This window comes from Hermetia illucens, chromosome 2 (genome assembly GCF_905115235.1).
Source record: "Hermetia illucens chromosome 2, iHerIll2.2.curated.20191125, whole genome shotgun sequence".
Lineage (NCBI taxonomy): Eukaryota > Metazoa > Arthropoda > Insecta > Diptera > Stratiomyidae > Hermetia > Hermetia illucens.
The window spans coordinates 13,493,095-13,505,900 of NC_051850.1; the positions used below are offsets into that span (position 1 = coordinate 13,493,095).

Genomic DNA, 12,806 nt, shown 5'->3' on the forward strand with positions numbered 1-12,806 from the left:
GTTGACGGGCGAAGCAAATAATAGAGTTCTAAGGGTTTTCTGCGTATTAAATTTATATTTCGTCCACCAAATATAGTTTTAATGACGAAATAAGGATGTTTTATTGATTTTGATTAGTTTTGAATTAAAAAGTATTGTTATTATTACAATAGTGGGACGTGGGAACCACTGCATCCCGGAGAAAAGGGAAATCATAAAAAAACATGATTACGGAAGGAAAAAGTACCAGGAAATCCAGCGTCCTTTGCAGCGTTCAGTGAAAATGATTGCAAATGCACTCAAATTCGAAAGTAAGGCTTAAACTCCAGCTAAGAAGCGAACGAATGTTCCCTTTGTTAATGAGGCGGTTAGGCTGTTACAGCAAAAGGAACCCTTTCATGACGGCTACCCAGCTAAAAGACGAACGTGATATGGCAGCTGTGGTTCAAATTGTTCGCCGGAGATTAAGAGAGAATAATTTGAACGCTCGAAGGATGAGAAAACTTCCTCTGTTCAGTAAAAAGGCATGTAACGGCACGTTTGCAGTGCGCCAAGACCCACTTTACCCACTTTATAGTCTGATGAGTCCAAGATTTGTATGATGGCCAAGGATCCTGCAGCTATGTAAGAAGCCCACCTCATTATGTCTTTGACCCCAAATATACTGTAAAAGCAGTTAAGCACGGCAGTTCAATCGTTATGGTATGGGCTTGCTTTTCATTCTATGGTGTATGCCTAATATATTGGATAAAATCAACGATGGATCACAATGTTTACGTCTATATACTAGAAACCGTCATGCTGCCTTACGCCACTGACAAAATGTTGATAAAATGGGTTTTTGAGGAAGACAACAACCCAAAACACACGAGCAGAAAAGCAAAGAAGTGCTTCTAGAACAATAGGGTGGAGGTGTTGAAGTGGCCAGCGCAATCGCCAGACCTCAACCCTAGTGGGAATTTATGTGCTAATGTCAAAAATGCCGTTAATATTGCAAAACTCTACAACAGCGGGCTTTGGCGCGCTGTACAAGAATCATGGTGTGCTATCCCCGTGGACTGTTGTCAACGACTTGTTGACTCAATGGCCGATCGGGGTAAGGCCGGTATTTTGTCAATAGATGGTGACACTTAAACATATATTGGGTTGTACTTATCGCATCGGGTCGAACTGTACGACGATTTGAAGACAATCTGTGCTACAAGCGTCTCTTTGACAGTGGTGTCATCGTACGTTTCAGTCCCAAGTTATAGCGCGTCAAAAATGGGGTCCACCAAACATGAAATTCGTCATATTTTACGTTTTTACTACCTGAGAGGTAAAAATGCAACGAAGGCGGCCGAAAGCACAGCGTTGGCTCGATCCATTTCGTTCTGGTGTAGTGGATGTCGAAGATACACCCCGTGCTGGTAGGCCAATCGTCGTAGAAACCGATAAAATCGTCGAAATCATCCAAATAGACCGGCATGTGAGCATTCGCTCGATTGGCCAGGGACTGGGTATAGATCATAAAACCGTTTGGAACCATTTGCAGAAGATTGGATTCCCAAAAAAACCGGATGTTTGGGTGTCACATGAGTTGACGCAAAAAAATCTCTTGGACCAAACCAACGCCTGGGATGCACTGCTGAAACGGAGCGAATTCGACCCATTTTTGAAGTGGATTTGTGACTTATGATGAAAAGTGGATTACGTACGACAACCTCAAGCGAAGAAGATCGTGGTCGAAGCGCGGCGAGCCGGCCCAAACCATCGCAAAGCCCGGATTGACGGCCAGGAAGGTTTTGCTGTGTGTTTGGTGGGATTGGAAGGGAATCATCCGCTATCAGCTACTCAACTATAGCCAGACCCACAATTCGGTCCTTTACTGTAAGCAACTCGACTGGTTGAAGCAGGCGATTGGCCAGAATTGGTCAATAGGAATGGTGTTGTGTTCCACCAGGACAACGCTCGGCGTCACATATCTTTGATGACCCACCAGAAGCTACGGGAGGTCGGATGGGATGTCCTATCAAATCCACCGTATAAGTAAGTTGACCTCAAAAGAGGCATGCGAAAACGGACTGTCTGAGTTTTTTGCAAATAAGGAGGGGGGTTTTATAAGGGGGGATAATGAAGCTGCCTTCTAAACGGATAATTATAAGTATGCTAAATTAAAGCGTCAAATTTCGATAACAATTACGACATTTCTTTTTCCTCAACCGAATATATACAAATATTTGCAGTATATGCATTCATTTTAGGGGCTGCCGGTAATAATGCGTATGTTTTGGTTAAAAAATTTTTTGCGGGAAAGCCGAAGAGTTGAGATATCAGCTTGCAAATTTGTTTACCATTGCAAATGAACAAAATTAAAAGATAGTGAATTCTATGGAATTCATAGAAGTGTTTATATTGCGAGAATATATTTTCAAGTAACAGAAATTTAAGCGTTATCTATGCAATGTTTATTCAGCAATCAAAATTGATGAGTTCTAACTGCCCCTTGTGATCAAAACAATGCACAGAATCACATCGACGTATAATGCTTTCCAATGGATTTCTCGTGTTATTTTTTATTGGTTCCATTTGAAAAAGTAAGCTGTTGTCGATGAGATGGTTTTTTACACATAACACTTTTTTTTGTAGGCAAGTTATTGAAGAATTTAGACTAGCGATTTTATCTTCTATACAAGGCTAAGAAGTAGTTTCCTCCCTTGCAAAAAGCAGCAACTTAGCTTGAACAGAAAACCAATCTCGTCTCCCTTGAGTAGAGAACTAATCTCTACCCGAATCCATCTTGGGATAAAATAAATAAAACCGTAAACATCGAATGGAAATGGAAACAAACAAACGAAAATAGATTAACAGAATTGAACGCCTTCAAGGTCCTCCTTAACTAACCATTCGGAGAATCGTCCTCTAAATATGAGTTCCTCAGTCGCCTAAACAAGACAAGGACGAAATATTTGGGGACTAGAACTACAGCTGGCCAACCATTGGTCAATAGAATCGGCAGATTTGCGTTCAATATAATTCGTAGTCATGTTGTGTTCTGTGAATGATATAAAGGAGCACTTAACATCTGCGAGGAGCTTCAGTCACGCTGCTCCCAGGCAGAGGTGAGGCAGCGTCTGACGCTTTGTATCTACCCTGGTAAGAAACCGTAAAGCCGTCATCGCCTGATGTTTTTGTAAAGTTTGGATGCTAAGCCCTAAACGAGCGGTCCGTGGACCAAAAAAAAGAGGGGGTAAGTTGTTCCCCATCAAGTTGATGCGGACTTAGGACCCCACTAGTCTCAAAAAATAGAACTGCCAGTCTTGTCAAGCACCTAATCAAGACTCCAAGGGAAAAATTATTTTTTTCATTGTGTCGAACTATATGTAAATGACAATTTATTCTGCCAAAGTATTGCATTAGCACAACCGATAATTAACGAAGCTTCCGATTAAAATACGAATTTCGAGCCTAAATATGTCAACATTTCAACAACAATAAATACATATCGTAATTAACATTAGTCTTATTTCGTTTTAAAATGTATTAAAAATAAACTGAGTTCACACCATATTCCACATTGAAAAAAAAATGTATCTTTTATTTTCATGGTAGGAAAACCGAAATGTGTGTTTAGTTACTGTTAGATCCCTGAGGTGTTTTCCTATTTTTCATTCATGTGTCAATTTTCTTTAACTTTCTTTTTTCTCGCTTGGTAATATGTTCTAGTAAGGACAAAACATAACATATATAAATAAGGACCAATTGTTCGGCATTTTAATTGAAATTGTACGAAAAAGATATGTTCTCACATAATAACATGAAACTTATTAAAAATCAAAAAATAATCATGAAAAAATCTTTCCACTTTATATATCATTCGACATTCTCATACTTTTCATTGCTTAGTCTAATCTAAAATCGAGATAGAGAGAGATAGTTGTAATCTCACTTATTCTTCAATATATTTTGTTCATTTTTCCTATCAACCTTAAAACGTCCTAAATATTTTCATTCTAGATTAGTCTCAATGCCTTATGCCTACTTATCACAGGTTTGATCCCATCTCCTCTTACGTTGAATATATATATAAATCAGAAAAAAAAATCTACTATTTCAAATTAAAACTGACATCAACGTATAACGAATGATTATTTAAAAATTGTACCTACTAAAATTATGTCTCTCATAAAACTTTACTTGCTACTTATGTGTTTTCACTTCGTTCTCCACAAGCCACTTTGTTTACTTATTTTCATGTTTTTCACAATTCGTGTTTTCGTTTTTTCTATTTAAATATTCATCTGACTTCTATTTAAGAATTAATCATTTCTATTCAAGATAAGAAATTATCTTTCCATACATACGTCTCGAGAGTGTTTCTGTTGTTGTTGCATGGAAAGCAATAGCACCTATAATAATCACCAGCAAATAGTTTCGCGCTTAAAAATTCTCGTAGGTTAACCTTCGTTTAATTCCCCACTTACGAGCCTTTTGGAAAGGTTTCGGTTTCTGGTTAGAATTTCATGAGGATTGTTTTTACGCCGAGTAGATTGCGAACGCTCTCATTGTATTTGACCAGGACCACTTTTGATGAACGAATGTTTAGTTTCTCGCCAGCACATAGCAATTGCAGGCAGGTTGCCTTCTCCAGAAAATCTGACATTTTAAGCTCACGCAATAGTTCCTTGTTGGTGGGAGGTGGTAGCGAGGGTGATATCTGAAAATATAAGATAAAAGGTATTAGAAATTACGCGTTTACACTCTTTGATTATTCATTATATTTAATAGCGAATTAGTAAGAGCTGAGAGATGATCATTGTCAATCAAGAGGATAGAATTATAAAACATTGGAAAAATTTTGACTGTGCAGGTGCTCCCGGACTAAGCCAGCTCTACCAAAGTACCCCTCGACACGGACTTGCTCGTCGCTTTGTTGGACAATTTGGAACGGTGTTGGATGTATAACTTAATTGGTGCCGTTTTCTTCAAAATTTGATCGAAAATGTACAATAGTATTATTCAAAGGATCTGAATCTATGACCTTTTTCCATCTTTCTGGAATTTTGTTGATTCCATCCCAAAAGAATTACGCCGACTTGGCGGCCAAGAATGAATCAAGAAAATTTTTGATATCCTGTTCTGATGTGAACCGTATTCCAGTGAGGGTGTTCTGCATTGATCGGAAGAAATGAGAGTCGGATGGGGCAAGGTCTGGGCTGTAAGGCGGGTGAGCCAAAACTTCCCAACCGCTGACTGTTTTCCAAGTAGTGGCCGGTTTTGCCACATGAGGCCGAGCGTTGTCACGATGGAAAATGATGAGTTCATGTCTGGTCGCATATTCCGGGCGTTTTTCGGCTATTGTTCTCTTCAAATGGATTAATTGTGTTCGGTTTTCCAGTGATGGTTTCGTCCCGTTTTTGCAGCACATAATACAGTACACCCTTCAGATCACACCAAATACAGAGCATTACCTTCGTACCATGGATATTCGGCTTAGCCGTTGATTTGGCTGGTTGGCCGAGTTTCACATATGATTTTTTGCGCTTGGGGTTGTCATAATGAATCCATTTTTCATCACCAGTAACAATCCGATACAAAAATTACTTTCTTTGGTTGTGTTTCAGCAGCATTTCGGACAAGTAAAAACGCCTTTCAACTTCTCTCGGCTTCAATTCATGTGGCACCCAATTTCCTTGTTTTTGAATGTATCCGGCTGCTTTTAACATTTTGAAATGGCTGCTTGAGTGACTCCCAAAGATTCTGCGAGCTCTTCTTGTGTTTGGCAACAATTTTCATCGAGTAATACTTTCAATTCTTTATCTTCAAATTTTTTTAGCTACCCAGGACGTTCTTCGTCTTCCAAGTCAAAATCATTACTTTTAAATCGTGAAAACCACTTTCGGCACGTCCGCTCAGCCAGAGCATGTTCATCATAAATTTCCACCAAAGTACGATGACTTTCGGTAGCAGTTTCCTTCAAAATAAAATAATGAAGAAGAACTCCCCGCAAAAATACTTTTCCAGGCAGAAAGTCCGACAAATTTGAGCGAAAAAAGTTATTGTTGTTTGCACTTCAAATGAATGAGATATACTGAAAAAGACGCACAATGACAATAGCTTTCCAACACATGTTCGGAATGTTGGATCGATGGAATAATAATCAAGTTATGCCATCTCTTAGTAAACGGCACGAATTAAGTTATAGACCCAATAGTTCGGCCCTTTGACATTTTGGTCAATTTCGCATCATTGCATCACGCCTTTCAAATCCGTTGCATCTGATTTTGCTTCAAAATAGTGTCAAACTCAGCTGAAACTGGGTGCGTTCAGCAGAGGAACCCGGGACGTGATCCCGTCAATGGGGTTACCGGGCGAACCTGACGCTTCGCGGGCAGAGTGTCCACCGGCGAAGGCCTTCAGCCTTGACAAGGAGACCTATTTGGGTTCGCCCCGAACATCGAGCTTGAAGAAGTGCTCCAGGACTTTAAAGGGACTCTCGGCCTCCGAGCGTCCACCTTAGTGAGGACTTGTGAGCATGTCTCGAGGTCCATGGCGATCCCGAAGTCCAGCGTCGTGTGTCGCGAAGGTGGAGTCCGCTGCAATTTCGAAACTGCGTCCCTAGGGAGACGCAGCATGCTGGAGTCATTTAATTCTCCTCTGATATCCAGCATGGAGTCGGCGGAGAGTCGATTCTTCTTGTACACCATCTCCACGGGACTGGTCGTGAACTCCTCTCGGTGGGCTGCGCGAAGATCAAGGACGACGAAAGACAGGGACCGTGGCCACGACGGATCATCGCGAGCGATTAAGGCGGCCTTTAATGTCCGGTGCTAACGTTGCAGCAGCCCATTGGACAACACATGGTATACAGTGGCTCGGTGACTTTTGAAACCCAGGAACTTGCCTAACTCCGAGAGAAGAGTGAACTCAAACTGCATACCCTGGTCCGTGATAATTACGGCTGGTACACTAAAGCGCGGGATCTATTCTCGACGGAGGGCTTCGGCACATAATTGTGGCATAATATCAGTCAGAGGTATTGCTTCAGACCACCGCGCAAATCTGTTGATGATGGTGAAGCAATACTTGTATCCGTGCGACTCTCGCAAAGGGCCAATGATGTCGTGGTGGATGATGTGGAAGCGCTTGGTCGACCGAGGAAATAAGCCTACTTCCTTTTTTAAGTGCTTGTTGATTTTACACTTCTGGCACGCGATGCACTGTCTGGCTCAAGAGTCCTTGTTCATGGCCGACCAGAAGTATTTTCCAGTGATTAACCAGCCCGTCGTCCTGATGCCTGGGTGCGCAAGATCGTGGACTGCCTGAAATACTTCCCTGCGAAAATCGGTCAGAATAAATGGTCTAGGTCCCTTGTCTGAGGTCTTAAGAGTGTAAGTAGGAGTTTGAGCCGAAGATAGGAAACTCCTTGAACTGATATTTGAAGTTTGCCTTCAGGCTCTGAAGCTCTACGTCGTCTTTCTGCGCATCGGCGATTGCCGTATAATCGACCGCGGCGGGGCCTGTGACCTCCGAGATTAGAGACAAAGCGTCCTCAACGACGTTGTCTTTTCAAGACACGTGTTGGATGTCGGAAATAAATTGGCTGATGAAACTCAGTTGCTGAAGTTGATGAGGAGGTGCTTTGTAGGGATTTTATTTAAGCGCGAAAGTAAGGGGCTTGTGGTCCACGAACACGGTGAATGGACTACTTTCAAGGGAGAAGCTGAAGTATTTAATGGAGAGGTGCGAGCAGCTCACGATTATAAGCGCTGCAATTACGTTACACGTTACGCTGGGTTAAGTTCTTTCGAAAAGAAGCTTAACGGTTGTCAGATTTGACTCATTCGTTTGTGAAGAGTGGCGCCTACCGCAGTGTCCGAGGCATCGACGAACACAGCTAGGGGTGCATCTGGCCGGTAGTGTAGCATCTGCAAGCTATTGTTGGACCATTGAGCGCATTGAGCATTGAGTTTAATATGTCCAAGAACCTTTGCAGATCCTTCACATTGGTTACCAGGAGAACGTTTTTTATCGCTTCCACCTTGTCTGGGTCTGGTTGAATTCCGTCAGGGGTAATCATGTGGCCGAGAAATTTTACCTGCTTCTGTAGAAAGTTTTCAATGTTCAGAGCAAGCCCGGCCTCAAGGAGACGTTGAAAAATACCCACTAAAGATTTGCCTGTGCTGCTCGAAACCATTAGATTGCCATAGCGTCTCGATCGATGTATAGCTTTTTTCAACTGTTCTACGCATTACAGGTGTGTTTTACTGCTCATTTGCCAGCAATAGAAGCATTATCCTTGCTTAGTGCGCATCTCTTATCATTTATCATTCATTCAAATTAAATTCGAACATATCCATGATCGGGGCCGGGATTCAGCCTCGGAACACAAGATAGTCATCGCCCCAACGAGCTGGGCCATCGTACTTTCTTTGGAAAATTGTTTCGGATTGTCTGCAATTTCGCAACTGACATAATTTTTTTTATAGTTGTACACAATCATGGAATGGGATGGCAGCGAAAACCATGACAATGAGATCTTTCGTCCGCTGTGGCCGCTGTCAAGTTTCATGAAAATTTTGGTGGGATGGGGAATCGCCTATGGAACTGATAGTGATCAAAGCATTAAAAACAATGGAGCAGAACCTTCGGTAGAAACAAGAAATCTTACGCATACGTTTATAGTCACATTGAAAGTAACACGTAAACAAAAATTGGAATTAATATTCAGCTGTTATGCAAATATTGTTCACTAATGCAAAAACCTTCACTTCAGAAAAATTATTCCAAAAATACGGGATATCCGAGGTCAGTTTTTGCAAGAAAGGAGTAAAAATATCTACTAAATGCACCAATCTAATAATTTTGAAAGGCATTATAGATCCGTACAATAACTTTCCCGTAAGGTCTCGCTTCAGCTCATAGGGCAAAAATGACCCAAAATTGATTTAGAAACAATGTTCTGGACTTCATACAAACAGAAAACTAGCCAGGGAATATCCCAGACTTCGATCTGCTTGATTGTAAGTTGTGTTCCGTTTTAGAGACGTGAGAGTGAGAAAGTGACCAGAAGAATGAATATTCTAATATTGCTGCTATCCAGTCTTCTTCTTCTTCAGTCTTTGTCTCGTTCCGAAGCGGGCCGACTTGCTTTGATATCATTGAAAACGTCTCTCCCGTAATTTTTCCACGGCACAACCCCATATCGATCGCGAATATCCCCCTTTCGAATGTGATCATGGCATGCTACGCCATTCGCCCAGCGTAACATACCATTACCGCGAGGCGCCATTTATTGTCTTTTATAGTCGGCCAACAATCAGAACTGTAGAGAGCGAATGACACTGTGGTAAATTTTGCATTTGAGACGTTGTTCAGTGATCCAATAAAATAAAAAATCTGAATATTTTAATTTTCATTATTCGGTGTCCAACCAATTATGATCATACAATATTAGGTAATTAGCCAAAATGAGACAAAGACACATGGTCCAATATAGCTTGCTTCAGTCAATTGCTGGACTGTAACCAATTTGTTGGAATTCAACAATTTTGCGAAGCCTCTAAATATAAGAAACGACGTCCATAAAAACTATACTGACTTTTTTAAAGCTTTCCATTCCATTGACGACTCCATGATTCTCATCAAACTCCGATCGAATAGATTTCCGCCAAGTATTCCTTTCTGGTTAAGATCTTACTTAGATGGTAGAGTAAATCGTGTCTTCTTCAATGGTTGTATTTCGCCTCCATTTTTTCCCTCATCGGGAGTACTCCAAGGGCCCATTCTCGGTCCATTTCTGATTTCATTTTTCGTGAATGATCTTTTTCCCTTGTTTGCCTGTCCTAGTTTTTTGCAGAGTGATCAGTGCAACCTTCAGTCAAACTTTGACACATTATCTCAGTGGTGCGCTCGTAACATGATGTCACTTAATGTGCAGAAATGCAACAGTTTCTGTTATTCACTAGGAACCTCTACCCCGACACCTATTTATTATCATGATGGTCAGCCCTTAGCGGTGATTGCCTCTTATAAGGATCTAGGTGTGATCTTTGACAGCAAACTCAAATTTAATTTTCATTATGTTGGTTTACTCAGTCGCGCTTCTAAAATGATTATACAATAATTGACACCTTTTAGCATGTTTTCTATGAAATTCCAAAGCAGCTTAATTGTACATGCATAATAGCACTGTTCCATAAACCCGGACGATGTCATTGATTTGAGGGAACAATGACAAGCAATTGCAACATTGCTTGATTCTGGATATAATGAAATACAGCTTAAGGGTGCCCTCCTAGACGCAGCGCAGCATCAAGACGAAAATTCGAAAAAGAACTCTTCAATCGTTTTTGGGTTTAATTCAAATGAGAGGTTGAGAAGTCAATTAGGAAGGGCGTGTGGGCTGTTTTGCTTGCACAATGAAACGTAACTTGTATGACGATCGATGTAGAGAACTATTCTGCCTTCGTTGTTGAACAGACAAGAATCGAGGACTATAGGAATTGGTTTGAGCGGAAATTTTCTTTTCAATAATTTCAATTCCCAGGACACCATGTAAACAAGGGTTATGACTGACAGCCTTCCAGGTGCTTTACAACAAACCATTTGGTCCGAGCCGACATCAAGCGGATGCGGAATTAGGATCCCGCAATGTTTAAAAAAAATATGTTCTGTTCTGGGCTTAGAGTATGGGCGGATTTACGCTCAATATAATTCGCATTTATGTCTTATTCTGCGAATTATATCAAGGAGCACTTAACATCTGCGAGCGGCTTCGATCACGTTGCTCCCAGGGCAGAGGTGAGGCAGCGTCTGACGATCTGTCTCTGCTCTGGTAAAAAAACCGTAAAGCCGTCTTCGCCTAGCATTTTTAAATCTAACTAGTACGATGTCGATTCGTGATGCTTGGGAAAGTAAGTCCGAGCAGGCTGGGTGGTGTGAGTGGGTTTCGAGATGTTAGCTGGGAAACATGGAAACATGCCCTCTGAGATCCCTACTGCGGTGATTCATGTGGGTTGCTCTCCACTTATGCTAGTAGCCAGTGGAAATGTTTTCTTTAAAACAAGAAAACATGCTTTCGTGGGAGTCGTGACGTTAATAGCAATTGTTGCGGAGGATTCCATCGTGAAAACCTATAGAAAATGATAACAATAATAACACGTCTTCCAAGAGTGTGCAGTGATCTATTTTCGTGGGTCACATGGATTACCCAAGACGAACTGTCAGTAGAGGGGGGAATCAATTAAGAAACTTTTTTGACCAAGAGCGTGTCCCCCATAGCAACGCTATTTCTGGTAAGCTTATAAACAATTTTGAAGAGAATGACTACCCATCCAACCTTTCAGTATGACTCGTGGGCACCCCATTAATCCCCTAAGAATATTTCTGATTCGATAAATATTTTCTCACTTTGAACTTTGCTATTTAATTACATCTCTATCGCATTGAACCACCACGTCCAACATAAATGAGCGTAGGCCTCTCATATCCACTGCAAATATGTATCAACATCGAATAATATCAAGTCCTAAAACAAATTCCAACATCATTTGACATTTACACAAATAACGTATAGGACCGCCATGATAGCTCAACAGTATTAAATCAATTGAATCTCAAATCTTTGTTTCATCTCATCATCATCGCCGTATTAGTGCTGTGACGATGTTATTGCTCAGCATCTATCCAGGGGTTTTTGTTTCAAGTTCAAGGTTGTTCAGACTGTTGGATTATGATAAGCTTTCGTTGTTTTTGTGTCAAGGATTTGTGTAGCGTTGTCATGAAAACGTCGTGCGAATAGCTAGGCTTGTGCTAGGTTAAACATGTTATCTTCATTAAATTTCATTTAATTCCCATAAGATCTAGAAACAGATGCGATCACACCTTGGATAGACAAGACAGTTGGCAAGGTTTCGGGGAAGCTGTGACGAAGGAACTTTCTAAAGGAATTGCTTCTGGCCGTATTAATTTCAAATGACAATTAAGATTTGTAGGGAGACCCCGTTTTCCATGAAAATATTTCTCGTGTGTTATGTAATTTTAAACGAGATTTTAACTGGATACTTACTTGTTTCAGAAGAGTATCCTTCGACTTCACCTTCAGCAGACTGCATAAATCACTTAGCATCACCCATTTCTCTGATCCTTCGTCCTTGAGAAGATACAAAGGAGGCAACGGAATATCGGATTCTTCAAACTCGAAAATTTCACCGTCACCGTCCGTCTCCTCGCCGATATCAGTCCTATCATCTCGGCCATCATTTGTTGAACGTCTCCGTTGAACACTTTTACTTTGATAGTCCTTGAACTGTTTCACTGTGCTGATACGCTCAATTGATTCAATGCTATTCAGGACAACTGTACAATTTGTTTTGAGTTTGTTCTTGAAAATCACCCGTTCATTGGGCTGGCGAGGTCTCTCGTCATACGTGGACAAAATTGAGTTTGAATTTGTATCGCATTTGTCCCTTGAATCTTGTATCGAGGGCGTATCATCCGACCTAATTAATTCAGCTCCTGCAGTGGTAGAAGTCACTTTATTGATTTGTGAATCGTCCATGTCATCGCAGTCGTCATTATCATCCGGCACTCCATCCAATTCGTTGAAGCCACAAACGTCTGGATCTATAACGATGAATATAAATCATTTATCACTTCATTTGTGTCAAGGACGAAATAATGTATGCAGCAGGGAAAATCTATTTACCGTAAATATACCAAGGTCCTGGAAATTTCCATGGTTGTTTGTGTGGCCCTGTATTTTGCACATCGTGCAAGTGATTTTTGATGAATTGCTCCATTTCGCTGCTTTCGGCGAGCATCAGAGGTGTTTGGCCTGAAATTAT

The 12,806-nt window shown here is 41.1% G+C and overlaps 1 protein-coding gene across 1 annotated transcript in view; it reads right to left on the reverse strand.

Moving 5' to 3' along the window:
- Positions 1-3,704: 3,704 nt before the first annotated feature.
- Positions 3,705-12,806, reverse strand: part of LOC119647843 — a 66,379-nt gene continuing 57,277 nt past the window's right edge. The window contains exons 5-7 of the mRNA XM_038049100.1: positions 12,668-12,796; positions 12,029-12,585; positions 3,705-4,675 (exon numbers count right to left, since the gene is read on the reverse strand). Coding sequence (XP_037905028.1) covers positions 4,472-4,675; positions 12,029-12,585; positions 12,668-12,796 — 890 coding nt within the window. The 3' untranslated portion in view covers positions 3,705-4,471. The remainder of the gene's footprint in view (positions 4,676-12,028; positions 12,586-12,667; positions 12,797-12,806) is intronic.